The sequence below is a fragment of the Oncorhynchus gorbuscha genome, linkage group LG24 (genome assembly GCF_021184085.1).
Source record: "Oncorhynchus gorbuscha isolate QuinsamMale2020 ecotype Even-year linkage group LG24, OgorEven_v1.0, whole genome shotgun sequence".
In the NCBI taxonomy this organism is placed as follows: Eukaryota; Metazoa; Chordata; class Actinopteri; order Salmoniformes; family Salmonidae; genus Oncorhynchus; species Oncorhynchus gorbuscha.
The window spans coordinates 14,419,819-14,445,486 of record NC_060196.1 but is presented as its reverse complement, the minus strand read 5'-3'; the positions used below and the strand labels follow the sequence as shown (position 1 = coordinate 14,445,486).

Below are 25,668 nucleotides of genomic sequence, written 5' to 3'. Positions count from 1 at the left end.
TGGATTTGAAATGATACTATGAGGTAAAGTGCAGACTTCTTACAGACAGCTTTCATTTGAGGGAATTTTCATCCATATCGGATGAGCCGTTTAGAAATGACAATACTTTATTTACATACTTCCCCATTTCAGGGGACCAACAGTATTTGGATAAATTAACTTATGTGTTTTAAAGTAGTCAAAACTTTAGTATTTGCACACAATTTTTACATCAAACTTGTGACTCTACAAACTTGTTGGATGCATTTGCAGTTTGTTTTGGTTGCGCTTCATATTATGTTGTGCCCAATATAAATCAATGGTTCTGTAAATCATGTACGGTGTCATTTTGGAGTCACTTTTATTGTAAACAAGAATACAATATGTTTCTAAACACTTCTACATTAATGTGGATGCTACCATGGTTACATATAGTCCTGAATGAATCGTGAATAATGACTAGTGAGAAAGTTAGGCACACAAATATCATACACCCTTCAAAATGCTAACCTTATTGTAATGGTGAGAGGTTAGCATGTCTTGGGGGAATGACATGAAATTCTGGACTTACTCATCTGGTTAAGAAAAGTCGGGTGCAGTCGCAGACATCTACACATCCAGAGCTCTTAGATCATATCAGTAACAAAGAAGGCTTTGATAAGAAGTCAACCGTCAAAGGATAACAAGTACTGGAACACACACACATACCAAACCCTTTGTTCTCCCTTTGTCTTCTGTGAAAACACCCTACGATGGCGTAACCAAGTCTTTTTTTAGGATATTGACGTCAGGTACTAACCAAATATTATTTTATCCAGACCTGGGACTATTCTGGTTTGTGCTGGGATTCTGATGTCTTGACAATGCCAACTGAAAAAAGTGTAATAACTGAATTGATCAATGAACGAACATACAATTGAAAGTATGAATTAATTAAATTGCTAGCCAATATATATTTTATTTATATAATCTTGAATAAACTAGGCAAGTCAGTAAGAACAAATTCTTATTTACAATGACGGCCTAGGAACAGTGGGTTAACTGCCTTGTTCAGGGCAGAACAACAGATTTTTACCTTGTCAGCTCGGGGATTCGATCGAATAACCTTTCGGTTACCTGCCCAACGCTCTAACCACTAGGCTACCTGCTGCCTCGATATCAAGATAATGTGTTCCATACGATTGAACGTAGATTTAAACATGCCTTACACTGGATGACATGGTTGTCACACAATAAATGAAAACCTGTGATATCAAAGCAATAGTTAAAACCCAAAATCAAAGTTTAGGCAGAGCTGCATTGCAAATTGACCCCTAGATCTGGCTGTGTGGTGTCAGACAACAACCTCTCCCTCAACGTGAGCAAGACAAAGGAGCTGATCATGGACTACAGGGGGCCGAGCACGCCCCCATCCAAATTGACAGGTCTGAAGTGGAGCAAGTCAAAAGCTTCAAGTTCCTCTATGTCCACATCACTAAGGACCTATCATGGTCCAAACACGCCATCACAGTTCTGAAGAGGGCACAACAATGCTTTTTACACCCGCAGGAGGCTGAAAAGATTTGGCATGGGCCCTCAGAACCTCAAAAAGTTATTCAGCTGAACTATTGAGAGTCTTGACTGGCTGCATAACTGCTTAGTATGGAAACTCCTCAGCATCTGAACACAAGGTGCTACAGAGGGTAGTGCATATGGCCCAGTACATCACTGGTGCCGAGTTCCCTGCCATCCAGGACCTCGACACCAGGGGTCACGACAACGGTGGAAAAAAAATCTAATTAGATCCATAATATCGACAGAAACATGTCAAACGTTTTTTATAATCAATCCTCAAGGTGTTTTTCAAACATCTATTTGATAATATATCAACTGGGACAATTGGCTTTTCAGTAGGAGCGAGAGGAAAAATTACTAACTCTGTCTTTTACGCAAGAATCCCTTTGAGAGCCCTCAGCTGGCCACTTACGCAATGTAGTCGTTTACGCTCATTCTTCAACATAAAGGCGTGAAACTACATCTAAAGACTGTAGACACCTTAGGGAATATGTAGAAAAGGACTCTGGTTGTGTCACGCCTTGGTCATTGTATTTTGTGTTTTTGTTATATTTTGGGTAGGCCAGGGTGTGACATGGGTTTATATGTTGTGTTTCGTAATGGGGTTTTATTAGCATTGGGATTGTGTATGATTAGGGGTGTGTCTAGTTAGGCTTGGCTGCCTGAGGCGATTCTCAATTAGAGTCAGGTGCTTATCGTTTTCTCTGATTGGGAACCGTATTTAGGTAGCCTCAGTTTCGCTTTGTATTTTGTGGGTGTATGTTCCTGTCTCTGTGTTGTAGTCACCAGATAGGCTGTAATTAGTTTCACGTTCCGTTCTGTTGTGTTTGTAGTTAGTATCAGTTATTTCATGTACCGCGTTCTTTCATTAAAGTCATGAGTAACCTACACGCTGCATTTTGGTCCTACTCTCTTTCTTCAACAGACTAACGCCATTACAGAAACACCCACCACTCACAGACCGAGCAGTGTGTAAACTGGCTAAAGGAGGATGTTATGGACGGTAGAGGCATGGAGTATACGACGTGGGAAGAAATCGACAGGTGGGCGGCCGACCCAGAGCGAGTGCAGGAGCCCGCCTGGGATTCCCTGCAGCAATGTGAAGAGGGCTATAGACGAATGGAGTCTAAAAGGAAAACATGGAGACGCAGAGCGCAAAACGAAAGTAACCCCCAAATATTTATTGGGGGAAAGCGCAGAGAGAGAGTGGCTGAGTCAGGAGTCAGACCTGAGCCTACTCTCCCGGTTAATCGTGAAGAGCAGTTGCAGTGGGAGAGGCTGCACCACTTGGAGAATTGGACATGGGAGGAGGAATTAGACGGTAATGGACCCTGGGCGCAGCCGGGAGAATATCGCCGTCCCAAGGAAGAAATAGATGCAGCTAAAGCGGAGAGGCGCTGGTATGAGGAGGCAGCACGGCGACGCGGTTGGAAACCGGAAAAACAGCCCAAAAGAATTATTGGGCGTGGGCTAGAAGGGAGAATAGTTATGCCAGGTAGGAGACCTGCTATGGTAGGAGGTAGGAGACCTGTTATGCTATGGAGCGCACAGTGTTTTCAGTGCGGGAGCATAGCCTGGTGCGGCACATACCAGCTCTTCCTATTGGCCGGGCTAGAGTGGGCATCGAGCCAGGTAAGCTTGGGCAGGCTCGGTGCTCAAGAGCTCCAGTGCGCCTGCACAGTCCGGTCTATCCAGAGCCACCTCTACACACCAGTCCTCCGGTAGCAGCTCCACACACCAGGCTTCCTGTGCGTGTCCTCGCGCCAGTAACACCAGTTCCAGCACTACGCACCAGGCCTCCAGTGCGCCTCGCCTGTTTAGCGCAGCCAGAGCCTTTCTCCTCTCCTGCGCTGCCGGAGTCTCCTGTCTGTCCAGCGCCGCCAGTGCTCCCAGTCTGCCCAGTGCCGCCAGTGCTCCCAGTCTGCCCAGTGCTCCCAGTCTGCCCAGCGCCGCCAGTCTGCCCAGCGCCCGCAGTGCTCCCAGTCTGCCCAGCGCCGCCAGTGCTCCCAGTCTGCCCAGCGCTCCCAGTCTGCCCAGCACCACCAGTGCTCCCAGTCTGCCCAGTGCCACCAGTGCTCCCAGTCTGCCCAGCGCCACCAGTCAGACCAGCGCCGCCAGACAACCAGTCTCTTCCAGATCTCCCCGACAACCAGTCTCTTCTAGATCTGCCCGACAACCAGGATTTACCGGAGCCTACTACCTGCCTGAGCTTCATCTCAGTACTGGGCTTCCTCTCAGTACCGGGCTTCCTCTCAGTACCGGGCTCCCCCTCAGTCCCGGGCTTTCCCTCAGTCCTGGGTTGCCTCTGTCCTGAGCTGCCCCTCTGTCCCGAGCTGCCCCTCTGTCCTGAGATGCCCCTCTGTCCTGAGATGCCCCTCTGTCCTGAGATGCCCCTCTGTCCTGAGATGCCCCTCTGTCCCGAGCTGCCCCTCTGTCCCGAGCTGCCCCTCTGTCTCGAGCTGCCCCTCTGTCCCGAGCTGCTCCTCAGTTATGTGGGGATCTGGGTGAGGACTATTAGGCCATGGTCGGCGGAGAAGGTGGATTATCCCAGGACGCGAAGGGGAAGAACTAGGACATTAATGGAGTGGGGTCCACGTCCCGAGCCAGAACCGCCACCATGGACAGACACCCACCCGGACCCTCCCTATGCTCTTGAGGTGCGTCCGGGAGTCCGCACCTTAGGGGGGGGGGGGGGGGTTCTGTCACGCCTTGGTCATTGTATTTTGTGTTTTTGTTATATTTTGGGTAGGCCAGGGTGTGACACAACACATATGTTGTGTTTCGTATTGGGGTTTTATTAGCATTGGGATTGTGTATGATTAGGGGTGTGTCTAGTTAGGCTTGGCTGCCTGAGGCAATTCTCAATTAGAGTCAGGTGCTTATCGTTGTCTCTGATTGGGAACCGTATTTAGGTAGCCTCAGTTTCGCTTTGTATTTTGTGGGTGTATGTTCCTGTCTCTGTGTTGTAGTCACCAGATAGGCTGTAATTAGTTTCACGTTCCGTTCTGTTGTGTTTGTAGTTAGTATCAGTTATTTCATGTACCACATTCTTTCATTAAAGTCATGAGTAACCTACACGCTGCATTTTGGTCCTACTCTCTTTCTTCAACAGACGAACGACGTTACAGGTTGATATCCCTTTCAATGGCCAATAGGGATGCATAGGAACACAACGGTTTCAAAATAAGATGCACTTCCTGATTTGATTTTTCTCAGGGTTTCGCCTGCAATATCAGTTCTGTTATACTCACAGACAATATTTTGACAGTTTTGGAAAACGTTCTATCCTAAGCTGTCAATGATATGCATATTCTAGCATCTGGTCCTGAGAAATAGGCCGTTTACTTTGGGAACGTTATTTTTCCAAAAATAAAAATAGTGCCCTCTAGTTTCAAGAGGTAAAATATTGAGTATGTAATTACTGTTCTGATTCTCCAGAAGGGACATTGTCCCTGAGAGGGGAATGTGGTAGCAGAATCAGAATTACTTAGGTAACATTGATAAATAAGATGTTTTATCAATTTTCACAAGTATGCTTATGTGGAAAAAGTTACTTGGGCCCCAGAGATGGGAGAGTTCAGGCTTGTCTTTATATGTAAACGTATCTTTTAAACCATGTGAAGGGATGATTGAGGGGGAACCAATTATCTCTTGGCTCCACAATGTCTGTGTGCCAGTCACTCCCTACTTTTCCCATTGGGGAGAGGAGGATGGCAGTGTCTGGACCATTGTATGTTCCCTCTGAGGTTGCCCTTATCTTGACCTAGAGGCTCACTCTTCTCTCCGTGAGCTTGTCCAGGAGGGGTTGTATTTTTGATGGGAGTGTCTAGAATTGACAATTGATATATGCCATTGGATGAGGTAATGTTTTGGTTCTAAGTGATACCAAGAACGAGATAAAAACTTAGTTTAGGAGACCAAACTGAACGATAATTTATAGCCAATGCTTTCTGGCTATGTGTGTCTTTGCTATAAAGGATCTCAGTTGCCATTATGTAAGCACTCTCAGAGAATTCATTTATGGACACTGAATTGATCTGAGAGTCACAGGACTATGGTGAAGCTCATATAATTAAAGATGGTACTTTATGATAACTCTGACTTGTGTGTGGTTTGCTCTCTCATGATTCGGTAATACAGGAAATTTCCACGACAAAGGTAGGGGAGAAAACCAGTCAGTATCTGGTGTGACCACTATTAGCCTCGTGCAGCACGACATCTCCTTTGCATAGAGTTGACCAGGCTGTTGATTGTGGCCTGTGGAACATGCTGTCGTACATGTCAACCCAGTGCAACCCAAACATGTCTCACATGCCTCGTGAGTATGCAATCCACGGAATAACTAGGACATTTTCAGCTTCCTGGAATTATGTACAGATCCTGTCGACATGGCGCTGTGCATAATCATGCTGAAACAGGAGGTGATAGTGGTGGATGAATGACACGACAACAGGCCTCTGGATCTTGTCACATTTTCTGCGCATTCACTCTGTTCTTAACGTTGACACTCAGCAAACCGCTCATCCACACGACGCCATACATGTGGCCTGCAGTTGTGAGGCCGGTTGGACATTGTTAAGGGATTTTTTATCAATAATGACTAATTATGTATACATTTCAATCAGGACTGAATAATCAGAATACTATTATGTTACTGTATAGATGTATGTTTCTTTTAATCCTAGTATTGAATATAATGTGTGTAAATATAATCAAGAATTAGATCAATGACTGTCTGTTCCTTGGTAGAAATGAATGAACTTATCGTCAGTCTGGCTAGAATGCTTATCTACACAGGAAGACCTTGGCTCAGTCATAAATTATATTAAATTGGTAGGGAGACGATGTGGGAAGGCTTGAAATACTGCCTTTGTATCAGGGTGAAGAAGAGACGGGACAGTTCGAAAACTAATGACGACATTTTCAGTTTATAACCTGTGGAAAACTGTATCGTGTTCAGTACTCTCGAGAATAAAATGCTACAGATTGATTTTGAGACTGGTCTCTGTCCATTTTATGCAAATAAGAGTCTTACAAATTCTTAGAAGTGGACAGAGTGTTTAATTTAATTGGGTATTAAAACATATAGGAATTTAATTCCCGTAACAGACATACTGGCAAATTCTTTAAAATTACATTTCAGGTGGCGTACTATGTGACAGCACTGGTAGACTCCCTCAAAACTTGAGACATCTGTGGCATTGTGCTGTGTGACAAAACTGCACATTTTAGAGAGGCCTTTTATTTTCCCCCTGCACAAGGTGCCCCTGTGTAATGGTCATGCTATTTAATCATCTTCTTGATATGACACACCTGTTAGGTGGATGGATTATCTTGGCAAAGGAGAAACATCTCACTAACAGGGACAGAAATACATTTGAGAGAAATAAGCTTGTTGTGCATATGGAACATTTCTGGGAAATTTTTATTTCAGCTCATAAAACATGGGTCCAACACTTTACATGTAGGGTTTACAGTTTTGTTCAGAAAGTATTCATAAAACTTGACTTATTCCACATTTTGTTGTGGTACAGCCTGAATTCGAATATACATTTTTGTCTTATCCATCTACATGCAATAGACCATAACGATAAAGTGAAAACATGTTTTTTTAGAAATGTATCCTAATGTTTAGAAAATGTAATACATAAATATCTAATTTACATAAGTATTCACACTCCTCCTGGGTGGGTACTTTGTAGAAGCCCCTTTAGCAGCGATTATGCCTGTGAGTCTCTAAAAGATTTCCACACCTGAATTGTGAAACATTATCCCATTATTCTTTTTGAAATTCTTCAAGCTCTGTCAAATTGGTTGTTGATCATTACGAGACAACAATTTTCAGGTCTGGCCATAGATTTTCAAGTAGAGTAAAGTCAAAACTGGAACTTGGCCACTCAGGAACATTCACTGTGTTCTTGGCAAGCAACTCCAGCTTAGATTTGGCCGAGGTGAATTCAACGTCCAGTGTCTGGTGGAAAGCTGACTGAACCAGGTTTTCATCTAGAATTTTGCCTGTGTTTAGCTACCTGCAATACATGTTTTATTCTGCAAAACTCCACAGTCCTTACCGATTACAAGCATACCCATAACATGATCTAGACACCATTATGCTTAAAAATATGGAGAATGGAACTCAGTAATGTGTTGTATGGGATTTGCCCCAAATGTAACACTTCATATTCAGTTCTCTCCAATCACATCCATTAAACTACTACCTCATGTTGAAATCCCTGAGCGGTTTCCTCCCTCTCTGACAACTGAGTTAGGAAGGACGCCTGTATCTTTGTAGTGACTGTGTGTATTGATACACCATCCAAAGTGTTATTAACAACTTCACCATGCTCAAAGGGATATTCAATGTCTGCTTTGGTTTTGTTTTACCCATCTACCTATACGTGCCCTTCTTTGCGAGGCATTGAAAAACCTCCCTGTTTTTTTTGTGGTTAAATCGGTGTTTGAAATGCACTGCTCGACAGAGGAACCTTACAGGTAATTGTATGTGTGGGTGCAGATATGAGCTAGTCATTCAAAAACCAGGTAAAACACTTTCATTCCACACAAAGTGAGTCCATGCAACTTATTATGTGACTTGTTAAGCACATTTTAACTCCTGACCTTATTTGGGCTTGCCATAAGGGGTTGGAAACTTATTGACTCAAGATAGTTCAGCTTTTACACAGGGGGAGAAACATCAAAATTAAAGTAACAAAAAAAGGAATTAATAAAGTAAAGAATCTAAAAGACAAAACAAAACACAAAATAAATTGTTTCGCAGTTGTGTTGTTGTGTATTCTGTGCATAATAAACAACTATTATAAAGAGCAGTGTAATTACACATTTGGGACACATGATGGTGCCAAGCAACATATTCCTGCACAAGAGGACTGCGAAATATATGTAAAAATATGTGACTCACCACCTGAATTCGGTCTTAGGTAGCAACATTTGAATTTCAGTATGTTACATTGGATAAACGTAGAGACTGGTATATCATACACATCATTTTTGAGGAACAATCGCAAAGTAATTCTACTTTGAAAGTTGGTAAACTCACTTTTGAGAAAAGGGTCTTTGAAATTTTTGGTACCTACTGGAGAGCTCTCCTTTGTCTACACCCATTCAGCATTATTCACACCCTCTTAACCCAGCCCCACCCATCTCTTTAAGGATGCACATGAGGTCCTGAGTTAAAGATTAAAAGCGGTAGTAGCCTACAATAAGGAAAAATTCCAGGTAAACAGAGTGTCCAGATAAAACTATTTTATAAATATTAGATGACGCTTACCCAGATACACTTGTCTAAATTGATGGGTCATGTGAAAGAAATGCTATTAACCCCCAGCCACATCCAGTGGTGGAAAAAGTACTAAATTGTCAATCTTGAGTAAAAGTATAAATCATTTCAAATTCCTTATATTAAACTAGACGGCACAATTGTATTTAAAAAATAAAATTACAGATAGCCAGGGGCACAGTGTACTTAATTATCAAAAGTAAAAGTATAAACCATTTCAATTTCCTTATATTAAGCAAACCAGACAGCACAATTATATTATTTTTTATTGATGGATAGCCAGGGGCACTCTCCAACACTCAGACATCATTTACAAATGAAGCATTTGTGTTTAGTGAGTATGCCAGATCAGAGGCAGAATGGATGACCAGAGATGTTCTCTTGATAAGTGTTTGGATTGGACAATTTTACCGTCAAAATGTAACAAAGTACTTGGGTGTCAAGGAAAATATATGGAGTAAAAGATACATTATTTTCTTTACGAATGTAGTGAAGTAAAAGTTGCCAAAAATATAAATAGTCAAGTAAAATACAGATACCACAAAACACTACTTGAGAAGTACTTTAAAGTATTTTGATATCACTGCCAAAATGCCTTCACAAGAAATACATTGGCGTACTGTATATACTGTTACACATGCACTTATCACATAGTATTCCATACATAAATCATAGATATCATCCTAACCAACTTCCCCTCTAAATACACCTCTGCTGTCTTCAACCAAGATCTCAGCGATCACTGCCTCATTGCCTGCATCCGTAATGGGTCAGCGGTCAAACGACCTCCACTCATCACTGTAAAACGCTCCCTGAAACACTTCAGCGAGCAGGCCTTTCTAATCGACCTGGCCGGGGTACCCTGGAAGGATATTGATCTCATCCCGTCAGTAGAGGATGCCTGGATATTTTTTTTAAATGCCTTCCTAACCATCTTAAATAAACATGCCCCATTCAAGAAATTTAGAACCAGGAACAGATATAGCCCTTGGTTCTCCCCAGACCTGACTGCCCTTAACCAACACAAAAACATCCTATGGCGTTCTGCATTAGCATCGAACAGCCCCCGTGATATGCAGCTATTCAGGGAAGCTAGAAACCGTTATACACAGGCAGTTAGAAAAGCCAAGGCTAGCTTTTTCAAGCAGAAATTTGCTTCCTGCAACACTAACTCAAAAAGTTCTGGGACACTGTAAAGTCCATGGAGAATAAGAACACCTCCTCCCAGCTGCCCACTGCACTGAAGATAGGAAACACTGTCACCACTGATAAATCCACCATAATTGAGAATTTCAATAAGCATTTTTCTACGGCTGGCCATGCTTTCCACCTGGCTACTCCTACCCCGGTCAACAGCACTGCACCCCGACAGCAACTCGCCCAAGCCTTCCCCATTTCTCCTTCTCCCAAATCCATTCTGCTGATGTTCTGAAAGAGCTGAAAAATCTGGACCCCTACAAATCAGCCGGGCTAGACAATCTGGACCCTTTCTTTCTAAAATTATCTGCCGAAATTGTTGCCACCCCTATTACTAGCCTGTTCAACCTCTCTTTCGTGTCGTCTGAGATTCCCAAAGATTGGAAAGCAGCTGCGGTCATCCCCCTCTTCAAAGGGGGGGACACTCTTGACCCAAACTGCTACAGACCTATATCTATCCTACCATGCCTTTCTAAGGTCTTCGAAAGCCAAGTCAACAAACAGATTACCGACCATTTTGAATCTAACCATACCTTCTCTGCTATGCAATCTGGTTTCAGAGCTGGTCATGGGTGCACCTCAGCCACGCTCAAGGTCCTAAACGATATCTTAACCGCCATCGATAAGAAACATTACTGTGCAGCCGTATTCATTGATCTGGCCAAGGCTTTCGATTCTGTCAACCACCACATCCTCATCGGCAGACTCGACAGCCTTGGTTTCTCAAATGATTGCCTCGCCTGGTTCACCAACTAGCTAGCTACATAGCCGTCTTTGTATCAAAGATAATCAAAGATAATTGCGTAATTATCGTATTTCGCCGTCCTAACGTAGTCTTCACTAGCCAGCTAGCTAACGTCCACTGATTAGCTGCACTGGAGAAACTGGAGAAACTATTACACTCAACTGAACGACTTGATTAGTTTAGTGTTAGCTAGCTACATAGCTGTCTTTGCTGTCTTCGTATCATCGTATCCAAGATAATTGTGTTGTTTAGGTTTAGAGTGTGTAGTCTTAGAGTGATTATCTTAATTTACCGAGGTTAGCTAGCCAGCTATTTGTCGTCCTTAACGTAGGTGACTCTGCTAGCTAGCCAACAGCTAGCCAACGCTAGCCAACGTCTTCTGTATAGAACTCAACTACCCGGTCGCACTCACAGGTAGTATCACATTTTCACTTCATTTCATTACAGTACAACGGTTTGATTTGTTTGATCGTAGCTAGCTACTTAGCTAGCTACATAGCCGTCTTTGTATCAAAGATAATTGTGTAGTCTAGAGCGATTTTCTAGGTTCGCTAGCCATCTATTGTCGTTCTTTTAACGCAACGTAACGTAAACAACACTGCTAGCTAGCCTGCTAGCCCCCGAATAGCAACACTGCAGAAACTATTACACTCAACGGAACGACTTGATTAGTGTAGTGTCAACAACGCACCCACTGCTAGCTGGCCTACTTCAGCAGTACTGTATCATTTTAATCATTTTAGTCAATAAGATTCTTGCTACGTAGCTTAACTTTCTGAACATTCGAGACGTGTAGTCCACTTGTCATTCCAATCTCCTTTGCATTAGCGTAGCCTCTTCTGTAGCCTGTCAACTATGTGTCTGTTTATCCCTGTTCTCTCCTCTCTGCACAGACCATACAAACGCTCCTCACCGCGTGGCCGCGGCCACCCTACTCTGGTGGTCCCAGCGCGCACGACCCACGTGGAGTTCCAGGTCTCCGGTAGCCTCTGGAACTGCCAATCTGCGGTCAACAAGGCAGAGTTCATCTCAGCCTATGCCTCCCTCCAGTCCCTCGACTTCTTGGCACTGACGGAAACATGGATCACCACAGACAACACTGCTACTCCTACTGCTCTCTCTTCGTCCGCCCACGTGTTCTCGCACACCCCGAGAGCGTCTGGTCAGCGGGGTGGTGGCACCGGGATCCTCATCTCTCCCAAGTGGTCATTCTCTCTTTCTCCCCTTACCCATCTGTCTATCGCCTCCTTTGAATTCCATGCTGTCACAGTTACTAGCCCTTTCAAGCTTAACATCCTTATCATTTATCGCCCTCCAGGTTCCCTCGGAGAGTTCATCAATGAGCTTGATGCCTTGATAAGCTCCTTTCCTGAGGACGGCTCACCTCTCACAGTTCTGGGCGACTTTAACCTCCCCACGTCTACCTTTGACTCTTTCCTCTCTGCCTCCTTCTTTCCACTCCTCTCCTCTTTTGACCTCACCCTCTCACCTTCTCCCCCTACTCACAAGGCAGGCAATACGCTCGACCTCATCTTTACTAGATGCTGTTCTTCCACTAACCTCATTGCAACTCCCCTCCAAGTCTCCGACCACCGCCTTGTATCCTTTTCCCTCTCGCTCTCATCCAACACCTCCCACACTGCCCCTACTCGGATGGTATCGCGCCGTCCCAACCTTCGCTCTCTCTCCCCCGCTACTCTATCCTATCATCTCTTCCCTCCGCTCAAACCTTCTCCCACCTATCTCCTGATTCTGCCTCCTCAACCCTCCTCTCCTCCCTCTCTGCATCCTTTGACTCTATATGTCCCCTATCCTCCAGGCCGGCTCGGTCCTCCCCTCCCGCTCCGTGGCTCGATGACTCATTGCGAGCTCACAGAACAGGGCTCCGGGCAGCCGAGCGGAAATGGAGGAAAACTCGCCTCCCTGCGGACCTGGCATCCTTTCACTCCCTCCTCTCTACATTTTCCTCCTCTGTCTCTGCTGCTAAAGCCACTTTCTACCACGCTAAATTCCAAGCATCTGCCTCTAACCCTAGGAAGCTCTTTGCCACCTTCTCCTCCCTCCTGAATCCTCCCCCCCCCTCCTCCCTCTCTGCAGATGACTTCGTCAACCATTTTGAAAAGAAGGTCGACGACATCCGATCCTCGTTTGCTAAGTCAAACGACACCACTGGTTCTGCTCACACTGCCCTACCCTGTGCTCTGACCTCTTTCTCCCCTCTCTCTCCAGATGAAATCTCGCGTCTTGTGACGGCCGGCCGCCCAACAACCTGCCCGCTTGACCCTATCCCCTCCTCTCTTCTCCAGACCATTTCCGGAGACCTTCTCCCTTACCTCACCTCGCTCATCAACTCATCCCTGACCGTTGGCTACGTCCCTTCCGTCTTCAAGAGAGCGAGAGTTGCACCCCTTCTGAAAAAACCTACACTCGATCCCTCCGATGTCAACAATTACAGACCAGTATCCCTTCTTTCTTTTCTCTCCAAAACTCTTGAACGTGCCGTCCTTGGCCAGCTCTCCCGCTATCTCTCTCTGAATGACCTTCTTGATCCAAATCAGTCAGGTTTCAAGACTAGTCATTCAACTGAGACTGCTCTCCTCTGTATCACGGAGGCGCTCCGCACTGCTAAAGCTAACTCTCTCTCCTCTGCTCTCATCCTTCTAGATCTATCGGCTGCCTTCGATACTGTGAACCATCAGATCCTCCTCTCCACCCTCTCCGAGTTGGGCATCTCCGGCGCGGCCCACGCTTGGATTGCGTCCTACCTGACAGGTCGCTCCTACCAGGTGGCGTGGCGAGAATCTGTCTCCTCACCACGCGCTCTCACCACTGGTGTCCCCCAGGGCTCTGTTCTTGGCCCTCTCCTATTCTCGCTATACACCAAGTCACTTGGCTCTGTCATAACCTCACATGGTCTCTCTTATCATTGCTATGCAGACGACACACAATTAATCTTCTCCTTTCCCCCTTCTGATGACCAGGTGGCGAATCGCATCTCTGCATGTCTGGCAGACATATCAGTGTGGATGACGGATCACCACCTCAAGCTGAACCTCGGCAAGACGGAGCTGCTCTTCCTCCCGGGGAAGGACTGCCCGTTCCATGATCTCGCCATCACGGTTGACAACTCCATTGTGTCCTCCTCCCAGAGCGCCAAGAACCTTGGCGTGATCCTGGACAACACCCTGTCGTTCTCAACTAACATCAAGGCGGTGGCCCGTTCCTGTAGGTTCATGCTCTACAACATCCGCAGAGTACGACCCTGCCTCACACAGGAAGCGGCGCAGGTCCTAATCCAGGCACTTGTCATCTCCCGTCTGGATTACTGCAACTCGCTGTTGGCTGGGCTCCCTGCCTGTGCCATTAAACCCCTTCAACTCATCCAGAACGCCGCAGCCCGTCTGGTGTTCAACCTTCCCAAGTTCTCTCACGTCACCCCGCTCCTCCGTTCTCTCCACTGGCTTCCAGTTGAAGCTCGCATCCGCTACAAGACCATGGTGCTTGCCTACGGAGCTGTGAGGGGAACGGCACAGCAGTACCTCCAGGCTCTGATCAGGCCCTACACCCAAACAAGGGCACTGCGTTCATCCACCTCTGGCCTGCTCGCCTCCCTACCACTGAGGAAGTACAGCTCCCGCTCAGCCCAGTCAAAACTGTTCGCTGCCCTGGCCCCCCAATGGTGGAACAAACTCCCTCACGACGCCAGGACAGCGGAGTCAATCACCACCTTCCGGAGACACCTGAAACCCCACCTCTTTAAGGAATACCTAGGATAGGTTAAGTAATCCCTCTCACCCCACCCCCCCTAAGTTTTAGATGCACTATTGTTAAGTGACTGTCCCACTGGATGTCATAAGGTGAATGCACCAATTTGTAAGTCGCTCTGGATAAGAGCGTCTGCTAAATGACTTAAATGTAAATGTAAATGTAACTACTTCTCTGATAGAGTTCAGTGTGTCAAATCGGAGGGTCTGTTGTCCGGACCTCTGGCAGTCTCTATGGGGGTGCCACAGGGTTCAATTCTTGGACCGACTCTCTTCTCTGTATACATCAATGAGGTCGCTCTTGCTGCTGGTGAGTCCCTGATCCACCTCTACGCAGACGACACCATTCTGTATACTTCCGGCCCTTCTTTGGACACTGTGTTAACAACCCTCCAGGCAAACTTCAATGCCATACAACTCTCCTTCCGTGGCCTCCAATTGCTCTTAAATACAAGTAAAACTAAATCCATGCTCTTCAACCGATCGCTACCTGCACCTACCCGCCTGTCCAACATCACTACTCTGGACGGCTCTGACTTAGAATACGTGGACAACTACAAATACTTAGGTGTCTGGTTAGACTGTAAACTCTCCTTCCAGACCCATATCAAACATCTCCAATCCAAAGTTAAATCTAGAATTGGCTTCCTATTTCGCAACAAAGCATCCTTCACTCATGCTGCCAAACATACCCTTGTAAAACTGACCATCCTACCAATCCTCGACTTTGGCGATGTCATTTACAAAATAGCCTCCAATACCCTACTCAACAAATTGGATGCAGTCTATCACAGTACAATCCGTTTTGTCACCAAAGCCCCATATACTACCCACCATTGCGACCTGTACACTCTCGTTGGCTGGCCCTCGCTTCATACTCATCGCCAAACCCACTGGCTCCATGTCATCTACAAGACCCTGCTAGGTAAAGTCCCCTTATCTCAGCTCGCTGGTCACCATAGCATCTCCCACCTGTAGCACACGCTCCAGCAGGTATATCTCTCTGGTCACCCCCAAAACCAATTCTTTCTTTGGCCGCCTCTCCTTCCAGTTCTCTGCTGCCAGTGACTGGAACGAACTGCAAAAGTCTCTGAAACTGGAAACACTTGTCTCCCTCACTAGCTTTAAGCACCAACTGTCAGAGCATCTTACAGATTACTGCACCTGTACATAGCCCACCTATAATTTAGCCCAAGCAACTACCTCTTTCCCAACTGTATTTAATTTATTTATTTATTTTGCTTCTTTGCACCCCATTATTTTTATGTCTACTTTGCACGTTCTTCCATTGCAAACCTACCATTCCAGTGTTTTACTTGCTATATTGTATTTACTTTGCCACCATGGCCTTTTTTGCCTTTACCTCCCTTCTCACCTCATTTGCTCACATTGTATATAGACTTGTTTATACTGTATTATTGACTGTATATTTGTTTTACTCCATGTGTAACTCTGTGTCGTTGTATCTGTCGAACTGCTTTGCTTTTGTTATGCTGGTGAATGAGGACCCAAAAGCGACTTAACGAAAACAGAGTCTTTATTCCAGTATATGACAAAAGTAATAATCCAGGAAAAATCAAGAAGAAAACAAAACAGGAAAAAACTTAAATCCACTCGTAGTAACGAGGACAGACTGGAGACTCGACCATTGACTGCAGGTTGCTTCGGGAAGGCACCGACCGTAGCAGACTTAGACACCTGCTCACACGCAGCATCTGAAGGAGACAAAACACGACAGGGCGAGACAAGGACACAGAACAGCCAACATCATACAAGGATCCGACAAGGACAGAAGCGGAAAACAAGGGGAGAAATAGGGGATCTAATCAGAGGGCAAAATAGGGGACAGGTGTGAAAAGAGTAAATGAGTGAGTTAGGAGAATGAGGAACAGCTGGGAGCAGGAACGGAACGATAGAGAGAAGAGAGAGAGGGAGGGGGAGAGAGAGGGATAGAAAAAGGGAACGAACCTAATAAGACCAGCAGGGGGAAACGAACAGAAGGGAAAGCACAAGGACAAGACAATATATGACAAAACATGACAGCTTTATATTGGCCAGGTCGCAATTGTAAATGAGAACTTGTTCTCAACTTGCCTACCTGGTTAAATAAAGGTGAAATAAAAATAAAATAAATAAAAATAAGTTAAGGCCATGAAACCTGAGTAAGGAGCACATATACAGTACATAAACAGATGCACGCGCCATATATTTAAGTGGTGGGCACTTGATACGGTCACATGATATTGTTGTGGTATGCCACAAAATCATGTTACACTGCAGATAGTGCTGATGACTGGCCCGTCCAAACCACACATGAACAAGTTCATCTATATTCAGAGAGCCCGTTTCTGTCCTGTCCTTGTCTTTGGTGCAGAGCATGTAATGTCCATAGCCTCTTCGTCACAAAATTTTGTCAAAAATATAGTTTGTCTAGCGATGTCCAGTCCAGGTGGTGCTTTTACAGGCAGAACATCTATTTATTTTTATTTTTTTATTTCACCTTTATTTAACCAGGTAGGCTAGTTGAGAACAAGTTCTCATTTGCAACTGTGACCTGGCCAAGATAAAGCATAGCAGTGTGAACAGACAACACAGAGTTACACATGGAGTAAACAATTAACAAGTCAATAACACAGTAGAAAAAAAAGAGAGTCTATATACATTGTGTGCAAAAGGCATGAGGAGGTAGGCAAATAGTTACAATTTTGCAGATTAACACTGGAGTGATAAATGATCAGATGGTCATGTGCAGGTAGAGATACTGGTGTGCAAAAGAGCAGAAAAGTAAATAAATATAAACAGTATGGGGATGAGGTAGGTAAATTGGGTGGGCTGTTAAGCTGCTAAGTACAGCTGCAGCGATCAGTTAGCTGCTCAGATAGCAGATGTTTGAAGTTGGTGAGGGAGATAAAAGTTTCCAACTTCAGCGATTTTTGCAATTCATTCCAGTCACAGGCAGTAGGGAACTGTAAGGAAAGGCGGCCAAATGGTTTGTTGGCTTTAGGGATGATCAGTGAGATACACCTGCTGGAGCGCGTGCTACGGGTGGGTGTTGCCATCGTGACCAGTGAACTGAGATAAGGCGGAGCTTTACCTAGCATGGACTTGTAGATGACCTTGAGCCAGTGGGTCTGGCAACGAATATGTAGCGAGGGCCAGCCGACTAGAGCATACAGGTCGCAGTGGTGGGTGGTATAATGTGCTTTAGTAACAAAATGGATGGCACTGTGATAAACTGCATCCAGTTTGCTGAGTAGAGTATTGGAAGCTATTTTGTAGATGACATCTCCGAAGTCGAGGATCGGTAGGATAGTCAGTTTTACTAGGTTAAGTTTGAAGGAGGAAGGAGGCTTTGTTGCGGAATAGAAAGCCAACTCTAGATTTGATTTTAGATTGGAGATGTTTGATATGAGTCTGGAAGGAGAGGTTACAGTCTAGCCAGACACCTAGGTACTTATAGATGTCCACATATTCTAGGTCGGAACCATCCAGGGTGGTGATGCTAGTCGGGCATGCGGGTGCAGGCAGCGAACGGTTGAAAAGCATGCATTTGGTTTTACTAGCGTTTAAGAGCAGTTGGAGGCCATGGAAGGAGTGTTGTATGGCATTGAAGCTCGTTTGGAGGTTAGATAGCACAGTGTCCAAGGAAGGGCCAGAAGTATACAGAATGGTGTCGTCTGCGTAGATGTGGATCAGGGAATCGCCCGCAGCAAGAGCAACATCATTGATATATACAGAGAAAAGAGTCTGCCCGAGAATTGAACCCTGTGGCACCCCCATAGAGACTGCCAGAGGACCGGACAACATGCCCTCTGAATGACACACTGAACTCTGTCTGCAGGGTAGTTGGTGAACCAGGCAAGGCAGTCATTAGAAAAACCGAGGCTACTGAGTCTTAAGTAATCCTTAAGTAATCATCCTTGAAGTCACAGCAATAACTTATTTATTTTATATCTATTATAACTCAACATTTTATTTGTGGAATTATGCACTTTAGTTCAGTATTACACAACAATGCTTTGAGTATGTCAAATAGTTTAAGAAAAAAATTCATGAAGTACTATGTTTTTCTTTTCTGTATTGATTTATAATGTATACAGAACAAAAATATAAATGCAACATAGCTGGCAGGACGACAACCACAATTCCAGTCACAACAACCATAGCTGCTTCGACAACATCAACAGCAGCAACCACCACAATCACAGAAGCTGCCAACACATCCACTTCTGCTCCTACTACAACCACAGCTCCTGTCATTACAACCACAGATGCTCCAACTACAACCACAAATGGAGTCACAACATCCACAGTTTCTCCCACAACAACCACAGATGCTCCAACTACAACAACAAATGGTGTCACAACAACCACAGTTTTTCCCACAACAACCACAGGTGCTGCCATCACAACCACAGGTGTCTCCACGGTCACCACAGCAGGTGTCATAACTACCACAGTTGCTCATTCAACAACCACAGCTGCTCCAACTTACAACCTCAACTACGTCCAAGATGACCACCACAGTTCCTGCCATGACAGCGACAACATTTTTGAAAATGTTGTTTCTGAGATACAGTTCATATAAGGAAATCAGTCCATTGTAATGATTTGAAATGTGGCCCTCATCAATAGATTTCACATGACTGGGAATGCAGATATGCATCTGTTGGTCACAGACACCTTAAAATAAAGGATGGATCAGAAAACCAGCCAGCATCGAATGTGACCACCATTTGCGGAACTGGAACATGCTGTTGTACACGTCAATCCAGAGCATCCAAAACATGCTGAATGGGTGACATGTCTGGTGAATATCCAGGCTACGGAGGAACTGGGATATTTCCAGCTTCAAGGAATTGTGTTCAGATCCTTGGATCTTCTATTTCACCTCACAATTGACCAACACTTTGTTACGTTCATATTTTTGTTCAATATTGGTTTGAAATTCACTGCTCGGCTGAGGGTTCTTAGATAATTGTATGTGTGGGGTACACAGTCTTTCATGTTGAACACTATTAGTGCACACAGAGCGAGTCCATGCCATGTATTAAGTGAGTACATTTTTACTCCTGAATGTATTTAGTCTCGCCATATCAACTGGGTTGAATACTTACTGACTCAAGACATTTCATATTTTATGTTATTATTATGTTTTCATTCTAAAATCATAATTCCACTTTGACATTATGGGGTATTGTGTGTAGACCAGTGACACAAAGTCTTAATTTAATACTTTTTAAATATTGGCTGTAACAAAACAAAATATGGAAAAAGTCCAGATTCTGTAATACAGCTATTCTTAGATCATTATCATTGGCATAATAATAGCCTTTATTTACTTTATCAAAGACGTGGTTTGTTGACGTGTCATCAATGGTTGTCTTCATACGTATGCGGAAACATATATGGGTGTGATGTCATTGGAAAAATAACCTTGTATGTTTGTGGTTTTGGCATTTCCTTAGGAAAATTAGCTTGACGAAAACAAAATACATGTATCACAATGATTATGTAATAGATTAATTTACATTATGTATTGCAATCAAATACAATTGATACATTAAATGGGTCTAGGGGTGTAATCATTACAATGGCGTTTCTATTGAGCAAGTTCAGCAAACAGGGAGGGACCTTTCTGAATCTGTACAATAGAAACAATAGTTGTAGTTGTAAAACAGAACATTTTGCATCTGTTTGTACAAATGATTGCACCACTGGTATGTGTGTCTCCGTGTACTGCTAGATTAGGAATTCAGCCATAACGTGGGGGAGGCCTCATTCATTCTTCTTCAAAAGATGATTACGACACAACTCAGCACACCTTTTTCTACAAGGTGACGTAAGCACACATTTTCCTTTACATCTCATTCATCATAATGATGTCATGAAGGTTGTGCTTTAAACTATAAAAGCTGTAGCAATGCAGGAGCTTAGTATGTATTGGAGGTGCACAGTTACTGAACACTGAGGATTTCAGCTACAACATCACAATTAACACAATTTGGTAAGTGTGGTTTTTGAAATATTGTGTTACATATATTTTTTATTATGATTAGACTTCTGTGTATTTTTAAAAGTGAACTTTTGGAAGAAACATTTGTGTATGTTAACTGACAAGGCTATAACTCGTAAAACTCCCTCTATTACCGCTGTTCCTTGTCCTTGTTCAGCCATGGATTTTATCACCTCAAATCATCTCTAGTGAAATTCTTATTCCAGTTACCAAGGGTCTGATCAGAATATCTGACCCTTTGGTCCAGGAATCATCTTCTTTAACCTAGAGTGCTTTGTCCTGATAGAGGAATTCAAGGCTCTAGTTTCAGACTTGCTGCAGGAGGTGTGCAAATGTTTCAATTCTTAATGACTACATGTGTTTTATGATTGATGGTGGGTAATTACAGTCATTCATATTCATGTTTTTGCTCTGCTGTGTATGTGTTATGGTAAATGTGTAAAAACATTCTCATTACATTCTCATTACATTCTCATTTGCAAATCTACAGATTTAGTGGTAAATCTATACATTTACGGATTATACAATAACACATGTAGCGTATCTATGTGGTTTTATTCATCTGACCTCTTAGCCAGGTCTAAATAAAAAAATATGCCTTCTGACCTTAACAGGAATTACTGGATAAATAAATCATGGTTAAAATAATAAATAAAAGTAAGAAATACAAATTTGAATTAATAAAATATTAAATATCAAGACAAAGAAGTTGTTGATCACTTGGTTAAAAACATCACAAACAAGACTTACTGTACAAAAACAGACAAAAATACTGCATTTACCATTTGTGATCTCATTCCACAATATTCAAGTTTATATTACATTCTGTTGATAAATATTTGTATTTTACATTTAAATGAATCATGTGTGCCCATCTCTCTGTGACCACAGACTAAAAAGAAAACATTTTCAAAGATGAACAGAAACATTCTCATAGTCCTTCTTATGATTATAGGTAAGTTCATTCTCTAGTCTTTCAATTGTAGATCATTACGAAATTCTAAAAGATGTTCTAAAATCTATGCTTTTTCATTTGCAACAGCATCAGGGAATGCCCAAAGCCCAACAACGAATGCCCCCACAACAAGCACAGTTACTGCTGCAACCACAACCACAGCTGCCCCCACAACAACCACAGCTACTGCTGCAACCACAACCACAGCTGCCCCCACAACAACCACAGCTACTGCTGCAACCACAACCACAGCTGCCCCCACAACAACCACAGCTACTGCTGCAACCACAACCACAGCTGCCCCCACAACAACCACAGCTACTGCTGCAACCACAACCACAGCTGCCCCCACGACCACCACAGCTGGCATGACGACTACCACAATTCCAGTCACAACAACCATAGCTGCTTCGACAACATCAACAGCAGCAACCACCACAATCACAGAAGCTGCCACCACATCCACTTCTGCTCCTACTACAAACACAGCTCCTGTCATTACAACCACAGATGCTCCAACTACAACCACAAATGGAGTCACAACATCCACAGTTTCTCCCACAACAACCACAGATGCTCCAACTACAACAACAAATGGTGTCACAACAACCACAGTTTTTCCCACAACAACCACAGGTGCTGCCATCACAACCACAGGTGCTGCCACGGTCACCACAGCAGGTGTCATAACTACCACAGTTGCTCATTCAACAACCACAGCTGCTCCAACTACAACCTCAACTACGTCCAAGATGACCACCACAGTTCCTGCCATGACAACGACACCTGCAACTGCTGCAGCAGCAACCACAACCACAGTTGCTGCAACAACAACAGCAGCTGCTCCAACTGCAACCACTTCAACTGCTGCAACCACAACTACAGCTTCCCCCACGACCACCACAGCTGGCATGACGACTACAACAATTCCGGTCACAACAACCACAGCTCCTGTCATGACAACCACACATGCTCCAACTACAACCACAAATGGAGTCACAACATCCACAGTTTCTCCCACAACAACCACAGCTGCTGCCACAACAACCACAGATGCTCCAACTACAACAGCAAATGGAGTCACAACATCCACAGTTTCTCCTACAACAACCACAGCTGCTGCCACAACAACCACAGATGCTCCAACTACAACAGTAAATGGAGTCACAACATCCACAGTTTCTCCTACAACAACCACAGGTGCTTCCATCACAACCACAGGTCCCGCCACGGTCACAACAGCAGGCATCACAACTACCACAGTTGCTCCAACTACAACCACAGCTACTGCTGCAATCACAACCACAGCTAATCCCACAACCACCACAGCTGGCATGCCGACGACCACAATTCCGGTCACAACAACCACAGCTGCTTCGACTACAACAACAGCAGCAACCACCACAATCACAGGAGCTGCTACCACAACCACCACTGCTCCAACTACAACCACAGCTCTTGTCATGACAACCACAGATGCTCCAACTACAACCACAAATGGGATCACAACAACCACAGTTTCTCCCACAACAACCACAGCTGCTGCCACAACAACCACAGTTTCTCCCACAACAACCACAGCTGCTGCCACCACAACCACAGCTGCTGCCACCACAACCACAGCTGCCGCCACCACAACCACAGCAGGCATCACAAATATCACAGTTGCACATTCAACAACCACAGCTGCTCCAACAACAACCTCAACTACGTCCATGATGACCACCACAGCTCCTGCCATGACAATGACACCTGCATCTGCTGCAACAGCCACCACAACCACAGTTGCTGCAACAACAACCACAGGTGCTCCAACTACAACCACAGCTGGTGTTACAAAAACCACAGCTGACAAAACAACAACCACAGCTTCTGCCACAAAAACTACAGATGCTCCAACTACAACCACAGTTTTCGTTGCAACAACCACTGCTGCTCCTATAACAACCACAGCTGCTTCTGTTGTTGAATCAACAATAAACAATGCTGCCGCCTCCAGTGGAATAAGCTACAAGACAAGTCTACTCATCTGTCTTGTTATGTTGTCACAACTGCTTGACTAATACTGATATAACTGATCACCACTGTGACAGGGAAACTTACCAACAATGTATTCATATTAATTATTAGAACTGTATACTATTTATTATTATTTATTACCCAAAAATGTACAGGGAAAAGATGAATTGCTATGGAGAACATGAGAATATTGAACAGCTTGAGGATAATGTAAAAAAAAAAGACAGCTGTTTTACCAATTATCAACAAGATTTTAAGAATCTTGATAGTTATTCTTTCTACTTACTGCACTAATACTTATTGTAACTGAATGGTGTATTTATACTGTTTTGTAATTCACTATTACTCATACTTTGAATGAAGAAAATGCTGGTTTCATTTTCTGTACCCGATTAATGAAGAAATTAAATGAAATGCAATCCATTACCTGAAAAGACATTCACTTCCCTTAAGTTACATTTCAATAATTATTATTGTGTGCCAACTGCATCTGTTATGCTTTGTTCACATAGAAATAAAGTGGTATTTATGTTGTATGATAGGAATGAGATGATATGAATATCAGATCAATTTCAGGCAGAACAGGACATTTGTTTACAACAAAAACATAGGCAACAAAAAAGACAATGGTTATGATAAGGTTATCCCAGAAAGGTTTTTCTAAATTCATGAATATCTGTTTGGTATATTTCACATGTCGAAATCACATTCAAATATTAGACTGGCTGTGATTTGTTACTGGGTGTTTGTGATGTGAAATTGGTTATCAACACACTTTTTAAAAAATGGGATAGACGAGATTAGTCCTTTCAGATAACATTTTTTGTTCTGCTTACGTATTTCATTGTTCAGCCCATATCGTCTCGAGGGAGGGCTTTGAACACACCTCAACCATTTTTTTTTGTCACCCTGATTTCACCAATTGTGTATCTATGTATTTCTCTGCTAGAGTTGAAGTATTAGAGAGAGGCCTTACAGACATTATAAAACCAGTGTCTGTCTCTCATGTACACAAAATTGTGTCACGTATCACATGAAGGCAGAAAGATTAACATATTTTGGTGGGAAATAAAGGCCGAAGCTCAAAAGGTTCATGCTATGCTAACTGAATGGTGATCTGAGAGTATGTTGTTCACTTATAGGTAATTTAACTTCAGGCTCTTTTTTGAAGGTAAGGGACTTTCCCCTCAACACATTATCACAGCAGATTTCCTCCTCTTCCTCTGAAGAGGTGAAACAAGGATCGGACCAATATGCGGCGTGGTAAGTGTCCATGGTATTTAATAAGAAAACTCAACATGAACACAAATACAAAACAACAAAGTGAACTGGCAACGAAACAGTTCTTTGTGGCACAAACACTGACACAGGAAACAATCACCCACAAAATACTCAAAGAACATGGCTGCCTAAATATGGTTCCCAATCAGAGACAACGATAAGCACCTGCCTCTAATTGAGAACCAATCTAGGCAACCATAGACTTACATAAACACCTAGAAAGGAAACAGCCCCATAAACATACAAAAGACAAGAAAAAACACATACATCACCCATGTCACACCCTGATCTAACCAAAATAAAAAGGAAAACAAAAACACTAAGGTCAGGGTGTGACACTCATCCAGTAAAAATACCATGCCTAAATATTATTTGCAGACTTTGTTTATTTGATACAGGACTTTGTAAATATACTTCATCCATTAGTAAGAGGGAACTACAGCGCACAAGGCAATGTTAAATAGATTGTTTAATTTTTTTCTACATTACAAAATTAATCTTACCTCCAGATGTTCTCTTGCTGGTTCCTCGTTTCTCATTGTGGTGACAACAGATTGTCTTGCATATCCTGAAAAAGATGGAGTGTGAATATATATATACACCAAGTATACCAAACATTAGGAACAGCTTCCTAATATTGAGTCGTTTTGCCCATGGCACACAAACAATCCATGTCTCAATTGTCTCAAGGCTTAATCATGCTTATTTAACTTGTCTCCTCTCCTTCATCTACACTGATTGAAGTGGATTTATCAAGTAACATCAATAAGGGATCATAGCTTTCACCTGGTCAGTCTATGTCATGGAATGAGAGTTCTTAATGTTTGTAAACTCAAGTAAGAAAAACAATACATTTGTATG

At 43.6% G+C, this 25,668-nt stretch overlaps 1 protein-coding gene across 1 annotated transcript in view; it reads left to right on the top strand.

Annotated features, from left to right (window-relative positions):
* Nucleotides 1–22,819, top strand: part of LOC124013313 (filaggrin-like) — a 49,326-nt gene extending 26,507 nt beyond the window's left edge. The window contains exons 16-18 of the mRNA XM_046327583.1: nt 18,637–18,791; nt 18,934–18,965; nt 22,144–22,819. Coding sequence (XP_046183539.1) covers nt 18,637–18,791; nt 18,934–18,965; nt 22,144–22,819 — 863 coding nt within the window. The remainder of the gene's footprint in view (nt 1–18,636; nt 18,792–18,933; nt 18,966–22,143) is intronic.
* The last annotated feature ends 2,849 nt before the right edge of the window (nt 22,820–25,668 follow it).